At 32.7% G+C, this 24,469-nt stretch overlaps 1 protein-coding gene across 1 annotated transcript in view; it reads left to right on the forward strand.

Annotated features, from left to right (window-relative positions):
• The first annotated feature begins 1,631 nt into the window (after positions 1–1,631).
• The window catches only part of LOC134276921 (uncharacterized), a 30,333-nt gene continuing 7,495 nt past the window's right edge, over positions 1,632–24,469 (forward strand). The window contains exons 1-2 of the mRNA XM_062759197.1: positions 1,632–2,106; positions 8,474–8,716. Coding sequence (XP_062615181.1) covers positions 1,632–2,106; positions 8,474–8,716 — 718 coding nt within the window. The remainder of the gene's footprint in view (positions 2,107–8,473; positions 8,717–24,469) is intronic.

Consider the following 24,469-nt stretch of genomic DNA (forward strand, 5'->3'; position numbering starts at 1 on the left):
AATATGGCACTAAAAGGGAGTTGGGGAGCGTTTGGGGAACATCTGTAACGGTTCCCGTTACAATTAGCACTAGTTTGAATTGAGTTTCAAAAAAAAGTCTCATCAGAACAGGGTTTATTGAATGTATCAATAAAATGTTGATAAAATTTTAAAATACTCGACAGTTCTGACCAGACCAAACCTGAGACAAAGCAGTCCCATAGAAGTCATGGGGACTGCTTTCTGAGACTGCTTAAGCATAATTTTAAGTACATGTGATGGATTTTTGGGAAGTTCTTTGTTTATTTTGCCGAATATTTTCAGTCATGATTATTTTTACAGATATGTCAATTTAATTATCATTAGTTACTCTATTTAACATAAAAAAACGATAGCACGCTGTTTGAATTGTGTGTTTCATCAGGTAAACTTTTGAGTGTACATCTGGAAACCGCAATGATGGAAACCTCATTACGTTCAGAATTAATTAATCCCGACAGACAGTTAAACATATTTAATGACTACATATTTTTGCACTACATAGATTGAAATTTGGGTCATTAATGACCAGCATTTTCAATGATGCACAACTCTGATACCCAAATAATATGCATTGAGTTTTTGCTTACCATGACCAAAGGCGATTGAAACCGCAGGTGTTCTCACCATATTATTCCTCCAGGTAAACACAAGCAAAACAAGAAAAAAAGTCATAATTCCCGATAACTTCAACTGTTTATTTATGTACTCTTTTAATAACTTAATTATAATTTAAAACTAATTCATTTAAATAAATTCACCAGTATAATTAATTGTTCACATTGCTTATGTTCCTGAAGAATTGTAGCATAATTTTATTTCATTGTAATTTAATAAATTATTAGGTTTAATTTAAGGGCTGTATGAAAAACTCTTTTAGGACACCGTACTTGTTTTACATGTTGCTTAATCAATTGAAACAACTCTTAAATCTACGTGTAACTCTAATGATTTTTTTAAAATAGTGCTAATGTAAAATTTGAGAAAAAAAAATTACCATCTTTATTAATTAAATAAGTCCAAACTTTTTTCAAGAAAAAATTTAGTTTAAATTGGATTAAAATCATCTCATAACTTCCCTTTTTAACTACTATATGTATTTATTTATTTTTTGGTAAAAAATATTTCTAGACTGCATTTGTGTAAATTTACAACCCCTGAAGACATTCAGTAACTATACTGATCTTTTCGTATTAAAAAAATATCCTTGTTTTTAATTTTTAAGAGCATCTGTGCTTAAAGTAAACAAATTAAGAACAGGGAGTCTGCAAATTCAGAATACAAAAGGGGGCGGAGTTATTATGTCATATCAACTTTCTTCACGCATTAGTGAACAAAGCAGTCACAGAGACTGCTTGGACTGCTGGGTCTACTCTCTATTGTGTAGTCCCAGAGCAGTCCCAGCAGTCCCACAACAGTCCCAGAGCAGTCCCATAGCGGTCCCGGAGCAGTCCCACAGCGGTTCCAGAGCAGTCACACAGTCGTCCAAAAACAGTCACGAGGACTGCTTTCTAGGACTGCTTGGGTATCAGGTTGGGTCTTGTCGGAACTGTACCTTAAATTGATTTCAACAATGCAAAACTTATTTTGTAGAGTTGGAGTTCTCCAAACTAATGACTGATGACGAGGTGACGGTATTATTTTGTTTTATGTGTTCTGACTACGGTCCTCCTGACTTCACTAACACTGAGTGGCTAGACATGTTTAATAAGATACGAGAGGAAGTGTACGATAAAGAAAATCCTATAACAAGTGCGGAAGCACAGCATACACTGAACAGATTGAAGTTACGTGAGTACCTTTGGGCGGACCAAGCAAGGGGCAATCTCACCGAGGACGCACAGGATTGGATCGTGTACCGTATTTCAAGAGGTGTCAGTGGTACTGGTATCCTGTTTGATTTATCCAGTTTAATCACAGCACAGAGATACCTGAGATCACGCAGATACAACAAAAAAAAGGGGGAGAATTGTGTCAGTAGTGATGAGAGTTACTTTGATGACATTCTGATACGCCGTCTACAGATGAACATATTGACTCACGTCACCATGGAAGACACGGAGATCTGTGATAAAGTGTCTCAAATATGTAAGTGTAACATGCATGTATAACTGGTTTATATCTATTTGTTTAATTTGAAACACTGTGTTCGTATGAGAAAAAAATATTTTAGAAGGACACGCAGATCTCTAATAGTGCGGTAAAGTTTTTTAAGTTTATAAGAATTAGGTTTATAATAAATATATTTATCAGCTAATTTTTCAAAGGCACAAACTGGCAAATAATTGTTTGAAGTGCCATCAATATTCTTATTCGTAAAAGCCAACTTTTCCCAATGTTATAACACATGATAATACAATTCTGTATGATACGTAATATTCAAATTCATGCAGGCATTCATTTCGTCATATCTATTTTTAAAAAAATGAAATTGATACACTGAAAGAAAAACCTAGTGAATTTAACTAGTTTGTTTCGTAAAGCATTGGTCTGATTAGTAAACTTTCAGTTTACTGGTTAAGATAGTGAATTGAGGAGCGGGGGTCGTAGAGATACCAAGATACCTAGTGAAAGTTACTCATCAATTCTAAACTTACTAATCTTACCTAGTAAATATACCAATATCTGGTAAAACTACCATTAAGGTAGTGATTGTATGGATACTGAATCTACTAGTTTTCTTCGTGACATTAACTAGTTATTTTTTTACAGTGTCAAACTTTCGTATTGAGTAATTCGAAAATAATTCCTCATTCATATCAAGGTATGTCAAACGTCAGCTTTTCAGACAAGTTCAGGCAAAACTTTTAACGTTTTAACTTTAAATTTAAAATCTAAAATTCTATTTATTATATTTCCATTTTAAAAAATATTTAAATTAAGCAGTGAAAATTGTTCAACATCTAATGAAAACCTTCCTCAAAATTCACAAACAAGTAAGATTTATGAGGGACTATATCTTGTGGTGGAAGGATATGTAGCAGAAAATTCTCCGCATTTTATCAAATTTAATATCTATATACTTGAGCCTCCCATAATTTTCTTCGGAAAATATTTTCCCCTCTTTTGGATATACAAGGAATATTGAAAATGTAAATTTATATTATTAGAAAAAAAATTACACCTCCCTAAACAAAATCTGCCCAGAAATGAAGATATATAAAAAGTCCCGTTTTTTTTTTCTAAAGTTTAATTTAAAAATATGTAATATCCTATTTAGAATTTAATACCAAATATATTTTGTTCAAATTTAAATGATTGCACAATGATTTACGCGCATCAATTTCCAATATTTCTTCAATGATAAGTATTATTCAAACTAATATACGTTAAAAAAATTATAATCATTGGATAAAATACATATACAATTTAACCACAAATGATCCACATATGCATTGCCTTTCATATGAGGATCAAATGTGAATCATGTGAGAAACATATGTATATACAATCATATGAGAATCATCTGTAGAAAATAATATGTGGATCATATTATCACACATATATGAATCCTATGAAGTAATGTACATATGATTCACATATGAAAAATCATTCATATGAGAATTATATGAATATTTTGACAGTGATCATATGAGAATCATATGAATCAGTGATTATATGAGAATCATATGAATCAGTGTTTACTGATTTGCCCTTGGTATACTCTAGTAAAATTGCAATTTCAATTGAACATCAATAGATATTTAAATGTACATTATTTCAAAAGAATTTGTTAGAAATTACTTATATAAAATTCTACTCTGTTTACCCCCCCTTTCCCATACGAAAAAAACCTTTCACAATTTTCCCGGTTATAATGCATTTCCCAGACAAAATTGATAAAGGATAAATTAATTTGCTTTTTATTTGAAATCTTTTCGGTTTGGTTTATAACTTGAGTTATTGAGTAAAATCAAAATAAAATCCGCATCTTTTTCCGGACCGGTTTTGACCTATCGGATGAAAGGTTACGTCATGTTTGACGTCACTGCTGCAACAGAAGTGCTGGGTGTTGGAAAAAGTAAGAAATCTCCTAACAATTTTTATAGACATTTAATTCATATTGTTTAAATATCCTTTATTTACGGTTTCAGGTTCGCATGAACTTATTTCTATAACACTCTCATCACTTGCAATTGTTAACTTAATGCATTTCGTAAACCTAGTTAACGTTGGGGATCAGTAAGTAATTTTGGATAAATGTTCTTTTTGAATCAGTGAATGGATGTCAACTTTACAATTTACTTGTTTACATGTGTTAGGCTAAAGGCATTGCTTTGTTTTAATTTTGACTTTTGTTTCGTACTGATTTGAAAGACAAGTAGAAGTAGAAACCTTGTATAGAAGTTGGCATTTATGTATGTTGAGATCGTTATCGAGTCGAATCTTTCGTCAGCTTACTGACGAATAAATTTTTGTTTTTATGGCCTATAGATGCATTCAACAATTTGAATTTAGTGTCACAGTGCTGCTTTTTTTATTATTAAGTCCAAAAGCCCAAATCTGATAAGATTGGCGATTGATCCTAAAGCTGATTTGACAGACGATTGCATCATCACAATATTAAAGGTAAAAATAAATACTTGCAATAAAAAATCAAAGTGTGCATCTGTAATGACTCCTTTATGCTAAAATATTTCTTGATAATTTCCTATTTGTTTCTTTACAATTCTACATTGTTTGCATGGCTTCATCAAAAACAAATTCTTCTCAATAATATAGAAGTTTTATTCTACAATATAAAACAATTTTAATCCAGTGCACTTATAAAATATAGAAAGTATGAATAGAATTTGCTTGCTTTAAGAGCTCTGAAACTATACAGTAACTTCAGTGGTTGGGGGTAAATTGAATTTTTGAATTTCAGTTAAAAATAAAAAATAACAATGGCAACTTTCAAGGTACAAATACATGAACATGTGTATGTGTTGAAAGTATCCATTGAATATTTACATCTATGTATTCATTGACTGGAATTTAGAATTTTTTTCCAACACTAGAGAACCTAGTTTCAGGTAAAATGTAAGATATTTAAGACTATTAAGAACATACAAATTTGTACTCTCTCTCTCTCTTTTGTAGTTTAGGTAAGTTTTAGTTATGTTTCGAAAATATCTACTGTGTGAATATTTATTTTTCAGGTTCAATATACAGTCAGCCTCTCATAAGAAAAAAATTCAAAGATCCAACAAGGTCTTGGATATCCTGGAATCACAAAGTCCGTTTTTCTGCCTGTAGTTTGTCTGTAGTTTTTTAAAGTATATATATATATATATATATATATATATATATATATATATATATATATATATATATATATATATATATATATTATTCATAGAAATGGATTGAACAGCAGGCATTACTTCAAATCGTTCTTTCAAATGTCCAAAAATAATATATTTGTGTCAGAATCTTCTTAATTTTTGGCATTTGAATAAATATATACTTTTTGAACTTTCCAAATTCAATATTCAATTGTAAAAAAGAAAAATGCTTTTTATGATTTCAATATGAAGCATATCTTCCAACAGTGTAATTGTCTTGCAAATTACATCATAGGTTTCCACAAAACACCAAGTATAACATAAATTACATTAGTTTTATCTTGTATCATATCTGTGGCGATGAATCGGGAATACATTTGTTTGCTGATGAAAAGTTACTTTAATATAACTAGTAGAAATTTTTATAATTTGAGAATTATTTTATTTTTACTTTTGAAATTTTGAAAGAGATCATTTTGTGCCACAAAGAAATTGTTCAGGAAGGGGAGAACTGGAAGGAAAAAGAAACAAGAAATATATGGAATAATTATGAAATGGGAAAGATGTCAACAATCTTGTTTGAATTTGACCTGTAAAGAGTTCCCAATTTTATTTGTATCCTGGAATATTAAATAACCTTATTTTTCATAAATTTACAATAGAGAATACATGACAAATGTTACTGCTGATATATAAATTTTGCTGTGAACACGTTCATGTCATATGGTACTTTTATACAAGTACATTTGTACATGACCAAATTATGTTATTCATTTGGACATGTATACATGTTTAACTACTTAATGATTTTGCTGGAATCTCAGCAATGTATCTATTTTAGAATAAGTTAAATACATGTACATATATTGACAAATACTACTGACGTGTTTGTATATTTTCTTGTTTAGAATGTACACTGTGAAAAATAAGTTATTTCCCATAATATATGAAAATAATTTTATCAAAAAAAATGTGTAAGCATCATAAGATAGTTTCAAATATTTACCCCATGAAGATAGATCGTTGGAATGTAATGAATTTTCATCTAAAGCTGAAATATCTGATTTTTAAATGTGTATAAAAATGTGTATTTCCCTTTGACAAATAATGAAAGAGAACACACATAGGTTGTTTTTAATATGATTTACACATGATATCATTTTTATATGATAGGTAAATGGCTTGAAACAAACTTGCATTTTTCATATGCAAATCATATATAGTTATTTTCATATTATTTACATATGTGTATCATATGTAAATCATATGATTTTCATATGATAGGTAAATGGCTTGAAACAAACTTATATTTTTCGTATGCAAATCATATGAAGTTTATTTTAATAAGATTTACATATTTGTATCATATGTAAATCATTTGATTTTCAAATGATAGGTAAATGGCTTGAAACGAACTAAAATTTTTCGTATGCAAATCATATGAAGTTACTTTCATATGATTAACATATGTAAATCATATGATTTGCTTCATATGATACACATATGATGCCCTTTTTTATGAGTCTCATATGAAACCAATCTTATGAGAATCATATGATAATCATATGTGGATCCTATGTTGCTAAGTTGCCTCTATATATTTAAGCTGAAACACAGGCCTTCAGATCGCTTAGAAAAAATATTGAGGTGTTGAAAAAAAAAATAAAGGTATGGAACCAACTCTTTTCATAGGGTACCTACTTTCGCCAATAAAATTCTTTTAAATCAAATGCTTTACAATTTTACTTTATATCCATATCTATTCAAATAACAATCTTCATCACTACCAAAGTTCATTCCGTAATTCCTTATACCTCTCGAGATATTCTAAAATCAATTCCCAAACTGACAATAATATTTTTACTCGACATCAGCTTAGGCCTTCACTAATTGTAAAGCGGGGACGATGGGACAAATTTTCCCCCGAATTTATTCTAAACTCAATTCATATTTGCTCATTTACATTCAAGCTTTACAAAGTTTTTCTTTTGATCATATGGTGTAACTAAGTCATAAACAAAATTTTAGCGGTCTAATTGTTTTGAAAATCGAAAGGTATATAATGCATTCCGGGAAAAAATCGTTCTACCATGGCTTCATTTACATTATAATCAACATGGCGGTAGTTGTTGCTGTAGACGTTTTCAAATTAATTTCTCGCGAAAGGAATATATTACGGACTTAACAATCTGGAGTAAGAAATTTAAATTGTTGAAAGATTTTGCAAATACTATGCAACTCGTCGCCGCACTTCAAACACCGTCTGTTTACATGTGAATGACCAGAGATCATGAAGCATCTTAAGCTGAAGTCAAAAAATGCCTTAGATGCTGAATTTTTTTAGAGGTCAAGCAGCCCAAAATGAAAATGCTTTCCTATTTTGTATCATCAGTCTGCTGTTGTATGCAAATTATGAGTTTCCTTTAACAAGTTTTAAAGATTTAATAGATAATTGAAATTTTGACTTAAGTCTAAGTTTGTTTCATGATCTCGGGGCAAGGGTCCAAGCTAATGTCGAGTAAAAGAAAGTAAGTAATTTTTTAAACTGATTTCAGAATATCTCAAGAAATATATGGAATTTCGGAATGAGCTTTGGTAGAATTGAAGAATATTTATCTATGAATAGATTTAAATAGAGAGTAGAATTTTAGAGCATTAGAATAAAAAATATTTTATTAGCGAAATTAGGTACCCGGTGTAAAAGTTCAGTACCTTCATTTTTTTTTTACACACACAATTTTTTAAGCGATCCAAAGGCCTGTGACTGAAAGTGATGAATAAAAGATTTAAAATCTAAATGCAAAAAGGTCAAATTAATGGTAACGTACCTAAGTATGATGAACTCTGACCCCTTTATTTCACAGTGATTTTGAGTTATACAATATGAGTAGTTTTATTGCAGAATAATCTTTTAAAAAATCCTTGATATGAAAACAATTAAAAGTGACACGAATGAAATTCAACATTGATTCAGAAAAAAATAGTATGCATTTTATAAAAGTGAAAACCGCTTCTGCAATCAGCAAAATCGTATAATTATGTATGTCTGTTTGATTTTGATACATGTACAAAACAATTCATTCTACATATCATTATTAAAGGAACTTAAATATATTTGTTTGACTCCTTGAATGTCAAAGCCTGTTAGTTTTAGGAATATACTTTAGCTTTTTTTATCATTATTCTAGTAAATGTTCCTGTGAGAATTTTGAAAGAAAGTGAAGAAGAGAGAACACAGATTCAAAAGGAATTAAAACAGACAGGGGAGAAAATTAAACGCCGAAAAGAGTCACACAATGACCACAAACAAAACCTGACCTGGCTCTGGAGAAACATGGCAAACGCGAGACTTGATATCGTGAGATCTTGTATTGGCTCCTATCCACACTTGGACATTTACATCATAGACAACATAGCTTACAGAAAACCAAGTAATTTTACATTATCATTGACTGCACGCGTAAAATTGCATTTTAATCGTAGTTTTCATATTATGAACTCACATTTACTATTCTAATAACTGGAACTTTCAATAAGAATGTATGTATGAGGAAGGTTAGTCGCCCTCTTTTTAGCTCACCTGAGCCAAAGTCTCAATTGAGCTTTTCTGATCAAAATTTTTCTGTCGCCCGTCGTTGTCGTCGTTGTTGTAAACTTTTCACATTTTCATCTCCTTCTCAAGAACCAATGGGCCAATTTCAACCAAACTTGCCACAAAGTATCCTTAGGTGAAGGGAATTCAAGTTTGTTCAAATGAAGGGCCATGCCCTCTTCCAAGGGGAGATAATTATGAATTAGTGAAAAATTATTGGCATTTAAAAAAAAATCTTCTCGAGAACCATTGGGCCAGGAAAGATTAAACCCATGTGGAAACATACTCACATAGTGTAGATTCAAGTTTGTTCAAATCATGATCCCCCTGGGGTAGGGTGGGGCCACAATGGCTGATCAAAGTTTTACATAGGAGTATATTGGGAAAATCTTTTAAAATCATCTTCTCAAGAACCATTGGGCCAGGAAAGATGAAACTTATGTGGAAGCAAATCATGACCCCTGGGGGTAGGGTGTGGCCACATTGGTCGATCAAAGTTTTACATTGGAGTACATAGGGAAAAATCTTTTAAAATCTTCTTCTCAAGAACCACTGGGCCAGGAAAGATGAAACTCATGTGGAAGCATGCTCACATAGTATAGATTCAAGTTTGTTCAAATCAGGATCCCCCTGGGGTAGGTTGGGGCCACAATGGCCGATCAAAGTTTTACATAGGAGTATATAGGGAAAAATCTTTTAAAATCTTCTTCTCAAGAACCACTGGGTCAGGAAAGATGAAACTCATGTGGAAGCATCCTCAGGTAGTGTTAGATTCAAGTTTGTTCGAATCATGAACCCTGGGGGTAGGGTGGGGCCATAATGGCCGATCAAAGTTTCACATAGGAGTATATAGGGAAAAATCTTTAAAAATCTTCTCAAGAATCACTGGGCTAGGAAAGATGAAACTCATGTGGAAGCATGCTCACATAGTGTAGATTCGAGTTTATTCAAATCATGATCCCCTGGGGTAGGGTGAGGCCACAATGGCTGATCAAAGTTTTACATAGGAGTATATAGGGAAAATCTTTTAAAATCTTCTTCTCAAGAACCACTGGGCCAGGAAAGAAAAATGTTTTTAAAAAATCTTTTTATCAAGAACAGCAAAGTCATATGCTGTATTAATATGAAGGCTTTCTAAACTAATATAAAATTCAAGCTCCCCCCCCCCCCCCCCCCCCCCCCCCCCATGTCAGTAAACTTCTCAGTTCTGATCTAATTTGTGTTTTTTTTTCCAGACGATTTGCTCAGGTGAGCGATGTGGCCTTTGGGCCTCTCGTTTTCTATGGGCTATTTATTTCAACAAACTTAATTCAATACTACATAACAAAGCTTTTACGTAAATTTCTAATCTTCTTGTTCTTTCCTTCATGAGAACGTTTTTGTAAGATTTTTCCCTTCATCATTCCTAAAAAAAAACTTTGAATCTCATTTTACTGTATGTCCAACCCAAGAGAGAGAGAGATAGAGATAGAGAGAGAGAGAGAGAGAGAGAGAGAGAGAGAGAGCACATAGAAGGATTAAAAGAGAGGACATGGAAAACTAAAAAGAAAAAAGATGTGTGACAATAATTTTTCGTATTTTTACGTAATTTTATAAATCATATTCGTAAGAAGTTTCAAACGATTCTTTTTTGTAATTTTTTTACCTGTTTTTCTTTTTGACACAGTTTCATTTTTGTGTCTTCTATAAAACCTTTCGATTTACATCTTGATTCTTTTTATCAAATATTTCCTTAGAATTTAATTTCAGAATCTGAAACATATTTATACCCCCCTCCTTTCGGAGAAGGGTGGGCATATTGCTTTGCTGCTCTGTCCGTCGGTCTGTCGGTCTATTTACTTTCCGTTCATTTTCTTCACAACCGTTAAACATACTGAAATGAAATTAAGTAAACAGATTTATCAGTGGAATATTTTTGTCAGGTTTTTTTTGGGGGGGTGCGATCGAATCATTTTTGTTAGAGTAATGCCCCTTCGACTTAGAAAACTTCCATCTATTTGCAGTTTTCGTTCATTTTCAAAAAAAGGTTGCACATATTGGAAAGAAATTTAGCATACAGATTTATCTGCTAAATATCTAGGTCAAGTTTTGTTTTTGGTACAATCGAACTTTTTTTGTTAGAGATACAATGTATGCCCCTTCGACTTAGAAAACTTCCATCTATTTGCAGTTTTCGTTCATTTTCAAAAAAAGGTTGCACATATTGGAAAGGAATTTAGCATACAGATTTATCTGCTAAATATCTAGGTCAAGTTTTGTTTTTGGAACAATCGAACTTTTTTTGTTAGAGATACAATGTATGCCCCTTCGACTTAGAAAACTTCCATCTATTTGCAGTGTCCGTTCATTTTCTTTGCAAAATGTTGCACACATTGAAATGAAATTTAGTATAAATATTTATCTGCTGAAAATCTTGTCAGGTTCTGTTTTGGGTACGATCGCGCCATTTTTGGTAGAGGTATGTCCCTTGAACTTTGAAAAATTACAATTTGGGGGAGGGGGCATAGGTGTTTTACAAACATCCCTTCTTTGAAAATCAGATATTGCCAATTTTTACGCAAAAAGTAGATCCATTCTTTACTTTCTAAGGTAGAAAAGAAGTTCAAAATTCTACAATAAAGACTTTTTTAGTCGTCAAAACTTTTCATCAAAGAACTAGGATCTCTTTAGGCACAAAATGGCCCTGTTCACGTATCAGTTTAATGCCAACAGCCTCAGTCCATTTTTCATCATCAATATATAAAAGAGACTTTGTGCTTTCATTTTGTATAACTATTTACCTTTTAAGATACCAGATATTGAATAACGAGTTGTTTAAATTTGCAATGTGTTCGAATTTTGCCGAAGACAGTTGAATCTCAGAAATTTCTACATGGTATTCTAATTTGAGCAAATCATCGATCAAAAAAATAGTCATAAATATGTTTTAAAATGTTATTGCTGCAGTTCTTTCATTATATATTTGTACATTTTGGATCGGAGTTTGTGTTCATTCGACCTTTTGAAAAATAACATATTCTTTTGCCTTTTGTAAGGCATATTCAGTATTTGTGAATAATGGCACAATAAATGACGTCACAATGCATTAACTTGCAAGAAAATTACGCATATGAAATTTACACAAGTGTGTCTTGGAACAAAACTAGTATATATGGTATTGGAAGTTCCACACATGCACTCGGTTGACAGGGAGATCAATTAAATTCGCCCATTTTTTACCCTTGTCAACTAAAAGAATGCATGAAAATTGAGGAAATGTGAATGAATATTTTTGGGTATCTAATCAATTATAATAAAATCATTGGTTCATATGTTAACATGAACGTTTAAGGTACACAGGGCATATAATCGTTGATTCTAGAATTTTGTTCCTGTAGGAAAAAGGTCTTACAACCTGACATTTCCTCTTAAAATTTGAGAAAATTGGGGAATTTGTATTTTTGAGATTTTGAAGAAAATTTGTCCGCAGAAAATTTTCAAATCCTATGTTTGTTTTAATACTTGAGAAGTAGTAGTGTCGGGTCATGTAAAATACCACTGGGCTTTTATTCTACATTTTTAGTAACATGTATCTATAAATAGATGTATTTTAGAAAAATCTGAAAAAAAAAATCAAATCTTCGATGTCATTGCTGCAAAACTAGGAAGTATATTGTAAATATAAGATGTTAATGACAATAGCTGGGCACCACAAGCTGGTGTGGACAATGGTTGAGGGGGATTTCCATTTCTATTTGTAGTATCAAGAGGCTGAATATAGATATATGTCTGAATATTTGGAAAAATGGCAGTTTTTAACTAATTTGGAGCTTCATAGAAAAAGACTTAACAAACATTAACCTTTCTACAATATGCTTTCAAAATGAAGATTTATAGCAACACTGGTCTTAAAATAAATTCCTCGAATTATCGAGAAAATTTTGATAATATCACTTTTTCAGGCAATATTGGATAGTAAAACAATACAGAATAACTGTTACAGATGTTATGTGACTGACAAATACATGTTCTTCAAAACCATGTAGTGAAATACACACTGAACGAGGTTCCCTGTTCTATTTATAGCACATCCACCAATATATAGATACCTCTCCGAAGGTGAAGAAAAAACACATGGACAATTTTACTTTATAGGGAACCCCATTGAAAAAAAAAAATATTCACGAAATATACTACTGTATACAATATGTCATGAACAGGAACATCTGGACAATAAATATTTTTCACAATATTGTGCATTTCTTTTATACGGTTGTCGAAAAATAGATACATCGGGGTACATGTTTTAAAAAATGTACATTTTTGCACTGTATTAGACATTAAGAATTAAAAATTTGAATACTCTTTATTTTAAACATCATTTGACTGACAAGTATTAGAAAGATATGACTTAAATTCAAATGCTTACAGGGAATCAACTGACAAGTATTAGAAAGATATGACTTAAAATGCTTAGAGGGAATTAACATTTCTATTCTAACACAAAAAATGTTAACTTTAAAAAGAGACAAGACCAAAAATCATTATTCAACCTAATGTTCCAAGTCAAGATGCTTCTTTCCGCTTCTCTTAAAAGTACAAACTTACACTCTTATGCCCTGTGTACTTTACTCTAGCTGTCGGCTGAACGCAATTTAATTAGCATTATTTTGATTTGCATTAGTTTACCTCAGATAAATTTACTGCGAATTAAACTCTCCGTGTGAATAGGGCAATATAAATACAACCCGGAGGAGCTACAGTCTCGTTAGAAACTTAATGTTTATAAATGCACTAACTACCAATTATGACATCATGGACCTCGCATTTTGAATTAAAACTTGCAGAACTCACCGGTTTTTTTAAAACGATTTAAAAAAAAAAAATCCTACATATTTAAGAAATGAGGTCATTTTTAAATACATCGGGATAAATTACGGGTTGGTCACGAGATCACCAAGTGCTTAATGGTGAATTTGATCTCGTACCAAACCGTATTAATAGCCAGATAGACTACTTATTTTAAGCAGCAATATACATGTACTCCTTATCACCTACATATGGGGTATGTCTCACAGTTAGTTCGATACGCAAGAACAGCTCTACCTTTGAAAAGTTTTAAACACGATGCAAGCAACTCAGAAACATGGTGATGAAACATGAATATACACAGTCTCATTTGAATATATCATTTCGCAAGGTTGGCGGTTGATACCATGACCTTCTCAGCAAATACAACTTATCATTAAGTCAAATGATGACTGTTTTTCATACTAATTTCAAAGCCATTATTTACACAAATTGTCTACGGATTTCTTCGGGATTTTTCATGAAAGGAGTACACGGCGGCTGTGACCAATTGCAGTTGGCATTGGATGCTTCTCCATGACACTTGATTCTACCGCTGATGTTTTGGGAGGGCTCTGTTTGCTATACTCTTAATTTGCATTGTCTAAATGGACTTGAATATTATTTCTTATCTTCATATTCCATTTTGTTTTCACCATTCAGTTAGTCTGCAAATTTCCCATCAATCATATCTCAAATATTGCAAATTTACATAAAACAAAATCTATTTCTAGACAATTGTTGCTAAAAATATAAAAATATAATTATTAGCCTAACTTCAATGATATTTCAAGTGTTGTCTAAACAAGAGTTCCTGTTGTTGAAATATGGTAGATAGCAATTTATTTGTAAAACTATGTTAATGGAGCTTAACTTTCAGTGGAAAAGAAGAGGCAGGGGAACGGCCCTAATTTGATAAAAAATCAATATACTTTTAAAATTGTAATAGTCTGTAGTAAATAACTGTGGAATATCACTATATTTAAGACATATTCTATTCGGAAAACATAGAACACAATCTTGTCTATCAATAATTTTTACACATAGACTGCATCTGATAATAGCGTATAAAATATGTAATTTTGATACATGTAGATAGCCAAGCCTATGTTTTGTGTTTTCCGAAACAAAATGTGCAGTAAAATCGATGAAAAACTGCATGGAAAAATAGAAAATTCCAAATTTGATTTTCATTTCTGACCTCTCTGTGACTTCTGTTTGTTTCAGTACTGTTTCAATTTATACACATTTTGCATCATGAGTGGTACCCAAAATAAGGTACCAATAACCCTATCCTGTCCTTTTTATTTTTCAGATCATGCAAGGTTTATTTTTGTGGCAAAAAATAGAAATTGGCATTCCTCCAAAACATTTCAAATTTTTGTAATTTCTTTCTAATACTTCTCAGACAAACTATGACTGAAATTAAGGTAATGGAGATAACCAACAGTATTCAATATCAAATTCCATAAAACAATACAAAGGGGGAGCAGAGAAAACACGGACCTTCGAAACATCGGTGGTGGGATCAGGTACCATGGAGGAGTAAGCATCCCCTACTAAAATAAAGAGCATTCAAATTTTTAATCCATATCGTGTTAGCAGTGAAATAATCATTTTCCTAATACCCCAATATTTACCTATTTTAGAGAAATAGAAAAGGGAGTCCATCTTCAATAATGTGTTAAATATGAATTGTTCATTTTTTTGTTCATGACATATTATATACAAAAGTATATTTCTTAAGTATTTTTTTCAATGAAATTGTCATTTTCCTTCATTTGCTCAGATGTTTTATATATGGGTGGATATGCTTTAAAAAAATAAGGTGTATTTTACTAAATGGTGTTTTAGTATTTGTCAGTGACACTATATCTCTATTAGGTAGTCTGTATTTTGTCTATCCAACATTGCCTGACAAAAAATCAATAATCTACATTTTCTCGATAATTCGAGGAATCTATTTTTAGAGACCAATGTTCAAGGTCAAAAGACCATTAATCAATACACTCCAAACATTAGAGGTGGGATCAGGTACCAGCGAAGTGGTCACACCAGCCGTGTGCTCCTTGTCATTATTTGGAAATAACGGAAAAATCCGTCCTCAATTCAATGTTTAAATAATGGACTAACAAGTAGAATGAAAAACGCAAGTCAGCATTTGACTAAATGATAAATTGTATGTGCTGATAAGGTCATTGTATCGATTACAGCACTTCCGAAATGATGACCTTAAACGAGACTGCTTGTTTCATCAACTTGTACAATGTAAGTCAATAATTCATCTCAATTTAGAAATTGTTCATTCGTAAGCATGCTTTCGCGTATCGAATCAACTGAAAAACTCTCCAGTACACAAATTCCGTATGCAGCTGATGAAGGTATATATTGCTGCATAAGAAAGATAATTTGATGATAGAAAAAGTAAAGTTTTAAGGTTTATCATAGAGCTTGGTTGTTAGATTACCATTAAGGTCTTTTATTTGTAAAATATCCAGATATGAAACAGACGTGTCAGACTCTGTGGCATCTTAAGTTTTATCTCAAGCTCACCAGGATATATATGTATCGTATCGACATAAGGATGGAAATGACAATTGTTAATCGTCGACATATCTAAATTTTGAGTTGAAAATCCTAGCAAGTGTTTTCTTCTTTTTACGCATAAGATTTTATACAAATTCTGCTTCAAATGAATAGAAGAATAGGTCTGCTATTAGCGGAGCTCAAAATACTCCCTAACTTTGTATCGATGACATCTACAACTTTGCTGCGATTCGATTTTTTTTTTTTTTTTGGTTTTAAATTTTTCTAAAACATATTGGTTTATAGATGCATGTACATGTTACTAAAAATAGGGTTTTAATCCTAATTTTAGTTTTAAAATAAAGTGCACTCTGATATGTTTTCTTAAAATGACAGTATTAATTTTTAAATATAATAATACACCTAAAATTTCAAAAGTGCACTTAAGCAATAGAAAATGGACCCTTTTCAGTGCCATTTTAACATGTAATATCTCAATTAATCTTTCTTTTTTAGGCATATTTAAGCAATATTGCATGTTTCCAATTTTAAAAAAAGTAAAGCTTTACTAAAAATGGCAATGATTTTAAACAATTGCCAATTTTTAAATGCCTATAAATACCACAAATCCGAAAAAACACTACCGAACCTATTTGGATTTTGTCTATTTAAATTAGGGGCAGAGACATTTAAATCGACATTTGACCAGTTCTAAAGGTAGATTAATGGGCGCAGTTGCCAAATGTCATTTTTGGCGTTATCTAATACCTAAAAAATGAATTCGAATGAAACTATGTTGCGAAACGTAAAATTTTATGATTAAATAGAATATTTTGACATGCATCCAATTAAGGTAATATAGCAAAGATTAATATTTGTATCGATGACAATAAAAAAAAATCTATATTAGAGATGGATATTTAGTTTAAAAAGCTCAAACCTTTTACTTAACTAGCATTTACATAATTTATTTATTTATTTGTTATCAACACTATACGAATTTTTCCTGCGTACCTAAGTAACACTGAGTCAAATTAAAGTAGTGCAAATGTTGCAATAATCAAAATAATGCTTTTTTTCCGCCTGCATAATTAAGGACATTATTACGTAATCTTTTCAGCTTTAATATATTCATATTTTATTAAAAGTGGCTAACAATAGAAAACACATTTTTACTTATATCTGAAATGTAATCAGTACAAACAGTTTTACATATGTATGACTTAATAAATATCTAATATGTGTGTTAATCTTGAATTTGGGTACCGGTATATAATTAAACAAGTTCATCTTTTTAAAAAGAAACACAGAAAGGAAGATTCGTGATCAACTAATTATACCCTACGCAACAAGTTGCGTGAGGTATCATGTTTTTGACCCGTCCGTCAGTCAGTCAGAGTGTCCGTCAGAGTGTCAGTCAGTCTATCAGTCAGTCAGTCAGTCAGTCAGAGTGTCAGTCAGTCCTGTTTTTTGTCAGCGCAACCTCTCTAAAACCGCTGCACAGAATTTCGTCAGACTTGGTATGTTTTTAGGAAACAATGTGTAGATGTGCATATAACTGGGAAATTTCAATCCCTTTATTTTTTTTTTCCGGGATTTTCAGCATTTTGAATTTGGGGGGAACGTGGGTTAAGTGAGCTTGCACACTTTTTCTTTCATTTATTTTGCTGAATTTAATGTTTAATAAGTCTGGAGTCTGACAGTCAGGTTTTTCCAGAAGTGTATTTTATAGAAATGAAATTATATTAATGTGGAAGTGCATGGTATTAATGGCTTTTATGCCATGCCAATAAACTTTTAAAAGAAAAAAAGGGATTTTTTATAAGGTTGACGGCATTATCAAGAAAGTTGGTATAAGTCGCACTGAAGCTAGGTGTCTAGAATCTTGGCTTTATATGACCTCGTTTTTCTTGTGTAGTTTACTTTAAAATGTAAGTTATACAATAAATAAACAAACTTCAGAATCAAACTGAAAAGGACAGTGTTATTTAATGACACAAAGAAATTGTTATCGTACAGTCTATCTTAAGTCGTTTTCACAGACAGCTAGACCATGACGTTTCCCAGAATGCCCGATCGTGAAGCCGAGCATGTGTATTCCAGACAAATCGACTAACGTAGTTGCCAACATGGCCAGTAGGTTACAATGTTGATTTCTTTTTACTTTTGAAAACATGAAAACTTGGTTATTTACAGTGTGTATAAAATATTCAATAATATAGTGACAAGGACTCTTCTTGGGAAAATTGCATGTACTGCACTATTTTCCTCCAGACAATAAACAGTTTAGATGGCAGAGGAAAGTTGTGTTTTGTTTTGTTTCTCTGGTAATCAAAACGTTTGACTTATGGTTTAGTTAGTATTGTACTGCTTTAAAATGTGCATTGGTAAAATCCATCTACATGTACATGTTATAATAATATAATCTAGTCCCTTGAGGAATTTTAAGCTTTTAGAACTAAAATGTGTACAACTTATACAATGCGCCCTAATTGTAATGTTTATACTCTAAATTAAATCTGTCAAGCTATAATTAACAATTATCATGCCAGCATGAGAATGTTTATTTTCAATCAAGCACTGTTCTCTGACGTTATCAGTTCTCACGGTAAAGTTCCCCTCCCTAATTTTATCTGTTGTCAATCATGATCATATGCATTGGAATATGTTCAATCTGAGGGTCACTTAATAAATAGTTAGTAAACTAGACAGACGTGTTCTTTTACCTCTCTCACACAACATTACACTAATGATGCAACAGGCCTGGGGCAATCTCAAAATTTTAAGTACATCAAGTCTATTTTCAACTATTTCGCCGGACCTGCAACTGTTCCCAGGTCCGTGCTTATGACCCAATCTACCACACAAATTGCAGAACAACAGTTGCACGTACCACTGAACAGCAAGAGATAATGGCTCAACCACCTCGTTTTCAAGCTTCAATTCATCCAATGAACCCACCCCGCTTTTTTTGGGAAATACCAGAATAGTGATTTTTCATCTTTTATCTAATTTTCGTATTCCTAGTCCACATCCCATAAACAGTAGTTGTGACACTAAAGTGTCATACTTATAGATGTATTTCAATAAATTATACAAGGCCACGAATTCCCTACAAATGCACCCGTAAAATATTCTAGCTATCAAATTACCTTATAAACATTCAGACCTTTGTTTTTTCCCTAATTTTGACCAATAATTAAACCCTATCCTCTCTACTTAACCCTAAACTATCCTCTGCCATCTTAGTCGATTGAATCTCCACAGTAAATGACATTATTAGGGATAACCTTGTTTGTCAGAGGTGATTCATGTATTTTAATTCCAATATACCACAATACAGAGGCAAAATGCACACAACATCCAACCAAACGCGCACCCGATTTGCGCTGGCAATACCAGTATTTTACTGGACCCTCTGTATCTGCGGAATTGTACTGTATCGAAAGATAGTAAGACTTGGAGGAGACATGCCTTGACTGGATCTTTGCCTGCAAAATATTTGGATAATTTTTTCCAATAAATATATCATATCCACCATCATCACTTACATGTTCAGAGGAGTATGAAAGGGCCTGCTTATATGATATACGCCAAACGTTTACGAACGCCGATACTCTTCGTTTACTACAAGGATATTTTGCATTGCCTCAACAGCATCAATTTTGTACATTTTGACAGCAGTTTTTCTCCCATTATCTTTAATGAATAATGTTTTTAATGGATTTTTTTCAATGTTTGATTTTTCCAACATTCTCTGTGTCACGACAGAATCTGTAGGGGAATTTTTAGAAATTTGTGGCCTAAAAGCATTGATAAGGGACGCAACAATGCGAACGTAGTCACCAATAAAGGGAACTTGGGTATTGGTACCTACGTTTGCTAAAAATTTCCACGTCCTCAGTCTACCATTCGCAGACTCAACCGCCCACCTAATTCTGGTAACCAATGAAGACAAATTGGCTCCCTTTGTTGAATGCTGTTTACTTCCCTTCTGTAAGAAAAAAGGACTTTCTGATTTTAACCCAACTGTTTCAATTATATCCAAGGAGTCCCTAAACCCACGATCTAAAACTACAATATCTTTTTGCTCTGCCCATTTTAACAACCCTTCACCTTAAAGCAAATACCGGTTCAAAATTGCGGCGTTTTTATTTTTCCCATCAACTAGGTATGGACCTAAAATGTCCAAAATATAGCCATCTGAAGCTACGATCATCATAAGCTTAACTAATGGACGACCCTTATAGATACTAAATGACTTCTCTGGAAAGAGTATTAGAAACCTTTTTGAATATAAACATATCTACCATCATTTAAAAGAATGGCAATATTTTTACTTCCACATGCCAATAATTCACCAGTAAACGAAGATGTGTGATTTGAAATTACTTCATCTCTAAACATGTGGTCAAAACCGTCGTATTTTGGCACGAAACATTGCATTAATTCTTCTCTTGTGCGTTTCACTATGCGACAAACATACTTGCAGCAACTAATATTAGATAAAGATTTCAACACACTGCTCGAAAGACCTGTTCTCAATTTGGTTAACAAAATGCCTATTACAGTTCTATTTGAATGTTTTCTATTTCTTGAGTTTTTGTTTTATCTCAACCATAGATTGATTGATTGATTGGATATTGTTTAACGTCCCTCTTGAGAATTTTTCACTCATATGGAGACGTCACCGATGCCGGTGAAGGGCTTCAAATTTTTAGACCTATACTCGGCACTCAGGGCCATTGAGCAGTGAGGGTTTTTTATCGTGCCAACGCCTACCGTGACACGGGACCTACGTTTTTAAGGTCATATCCGAAAGACCCTTGACTTTCACTTCTAGTGCCGAGCGCTTGGCGAAGGAACAGTCACTACCTTTGTTTACGTCTTAGGTATGACGCGGCGCCGCGATCGAGAATCTAACCCGGGCCTCCCGATCACGAAGCGAACGCTCTACCACTAGGCTACCGTGACCGGTATCTCAACCATAGAAGAAATAGTATTGAACTGATCTTTTGAAATGCCGGTAAGATTAATGTAATCTTCATCGTTTAGGAAATCGGGGTTATCAATTTCAATTTGAATACACTCTTTCTTCAGTAGTATTTCTCTTCATTTTGACAATTGATGTAAACGGTCGTTGTTTTACATCGAGAACAATCTGCGTTTGAGTCTAAAAGAGTACTTTTGGAATTCTGATTTCTTTATGGAGTTATCCAAGAAATGAGAAGGACAGGAACGTGCATTGTCATAAAATACGATGCTGTGCTTTAAAAAGAAATCGGTGCGGCATTCTTGAGATCCTGCATCGTTGTTTCCTTTTCATTCCACATGTATCACAATACCGGTTAGATTTCGTTCCGAGATAGAATACTGTAGCATTAACTTTGTCCCCAGAATTATCTGATTTGGAATTTTTATCCGACTGACCCCTATAATTCGGAGTATAGCACTTACCACATAAACAGTAATTTTACCCACGCGTCGCCCAAGCAGTGCAATATGGGTCACGCCAATAATAGCTCTCGCTTGCTATAGGAAAAACATTTAAATTTTCGAACATTTTTCCTTTTTGAAGTACCAGCCAAATCGTTTTTCAGAGTTTTCTAAACGTATAATGCGTCTACTGTCTTTTCCACAAGTTTGCACAAGATAAGGCTCACAGTAAACGAAGACTTTGAAATGAAATGAAATTTACTATAGAAATTCACGAATGCCGGCTTACCCATACTACATTGAAAAGCTTCGTGCCTTTTATATTCATGGATTTCAAAACTAAAAGTTGTTAATTCTTATGGTTTAGATATCAAATAATGATTTAAGATAAAAAATTAATCTTAATTTGAAACTTCAGTTTTTTCACATTTTACCGGGGCCCATAAGTGCACTCGTTCTTTTCTGCGGACAATTTTTCTTATTTGACCTTAAATATCTTAAAAATGCTATTTTCCCAATTTTTCATTTTTTTTTAGATACCATGCCAGTTAACTTGACCCTTTTCTACAGGAAAAATATATCTACAATAAACGAACAGATGCCCTGTGCACCATAAACGTTCATGTTATCATATTATCAAATGATTTTTTGTTAAAGTGTCTTAGATACCGATATATTTTTTTTTTACATTTCCTCAGTTTACATGTTTTCATTAAGTCAAAAATGGATCCGTCTCCATGGCAGCCGAGTACACGCGTGTAACTTTCGATTACTATTTTTGTACGAAGACAATTCGGTGGTATTTTTTATTTCAAAATCCGAGACAAGTTGTTTCCAAGCCCTATAATGAATTTTTTGGCGCTTACAGAGAATGCGTGTTAAAATTCAAGTGATATTTGTTGCCTTGCCGAGAAATGTATGCAGTTTTCAGGAATCCAGAGGGCTGAAAAAGCCGTAATTGGCTCTTATTAATTTTAATTTAGTTTTTAGAACGCAGGGTAATAAGGAAACATACAGCATATTCTACCTTGACTAAATCAGTGATACCTTATGAAGTCATTAAAGGCGAGATGCCTTCAATTTTAGAACACACTTTTTCGTAATATCGGTATTAAGAGATGTTATTTAACTCTACAAAATGAACAGAAACATGGACATATTAACAAATTTAAAATGTTCTTATTTTGTTATACTTTATCTGTCATTTTGTTTAAAATCTACAACCGATAAACTTGTACATATGTATACATCAAGTAACTATGCGACATGGGAATTGATCATGTCGTGTAAAGAAAATTTGGTTAAGGTACGAAAAATGGTGTTTAAAAGCAAATTTCGTGAATATTATGTGAAATTCATATAGAGTTAAGTTAATTAAACGGGTTTGGCTGATTTATTTTCATCGATTATATTCTCTTTCAAAGACAATCAGCTAAATAGTTACGTATCCCGGTCGGCCTTTCCTCTGTCAATCGTGACAGAATAATGTAACAGAACAACAATAAGCTAGATATTTCAAAACATAAGATATGTAGATGGAAAGTTTGCCTTCTAAAATGCTTGGAAAGTGCTGCTAGAATCCCGAGATAAGCATTGTTTAACGAGAAATTCCGGTTCATTTGTATAAAATTCAAAACATTAGGTTTTGTTCGAATGTGTGTAATAATTATTCTACTGACAGGATAGTCATCATCAAAATAGATGTTTTTCGACTTCATTATTTACTCAAAGAAATTATTTAACTCCGGTGTATTGTTGTCTTTTTGGCTTTTTAGGTCACCTGAGTAAACTCAGGTGACCTATTGCTATCCGTTTTTGTCCGTCGTCGTGCGTTAACATTTGAACATTTTCAGCTTCTTCTCTGAAACCACTGAACCATTTTCAACAAAATTTGGCATAAAGCATCTATGGGTTAAGTGAAACAAAAATTGTTAATTGCATGATCCCTGTCCCCATGGGGCCTGAGGGGTGGGGCCAAAACCACTAAAATTAATCCAAACTTTAAAAATCTTCTCCTTTACTCCTGGACATCAAGTAGCCAAACTGTTTGCATGATTGTAATCAGGATTGAGTCCTCTACCAAATTGTGAAATTCATGGCCCTGGGGTCAGGGGTTCTATTGCTAGGGCGGGCTACATAAGTATATAGTGAAAATGCATTATTTCTTTGAAAATCTTCTTCTCTGCTCCTAGGTATTAGATAAATCAACTAAGTACATAGTTATGATGAGCACGATTGTCTCTATTAAATTATGTGCATTTTATGGCCCCTGGGGTCAGGGGTTCTGGTGTTAGGCCTTGCCTCTATTGATTATATAGTGAAAATACATGAATTCTTTGAAAATCTTCTTCTCTGCTCCTAGGTATTAAATAAACTAACTAAGTGCATAGTTATGATGAGTGTCTCTACCAAAAATGTGCATTTTATGGCCCCTGGGGTCAGGGGTTCTTGTTTAGGGCCGGGCTCTATTGATTATATAGTGAAAATACATTAATTCTTTGAAAATTTTCTTCCCTGCCCATAGGTATAGTTATGATGAACAAGAATGCCTCTTCCAAATTGGTGAATTTTATGGCCCCAGGATCAGGGGTTTACTATAGATAAAAGTTACGTGATGCCGTGGTGGCGGTGCACGTATTTCCGTTAGACACTCTTTTATCTTTATCAATAGTATATAATAGTTTACGTTTATCAGCGGTTTTGGTAAGTAATCAATCTTAATTTTCTTAAGATTTGAATACGATAGTGGATGTAGCTTTTATATCAGATATTATTCATATCCTTTACATTATTCTCCTTATCA

The sequence above is a fragment of the Saccostrea cucullata genome, unplaced genomic scaffold (genome assembly GCF_032062105.1).
Source record: "Saccostrea cucullata isolate Sc308-1 unplaced genomic scaffold, CSIRO_AGI_Scuc_v1 ctg1186, whole genome shotgun sequence".
Taxonomy (NCBI): domain Eukaryota; kingdom Metazoa; phylum Mollusca; class Bivalvia; order Ostreida; family Ostreidae; genus Saccostrea; species Saccostrea cuccullata.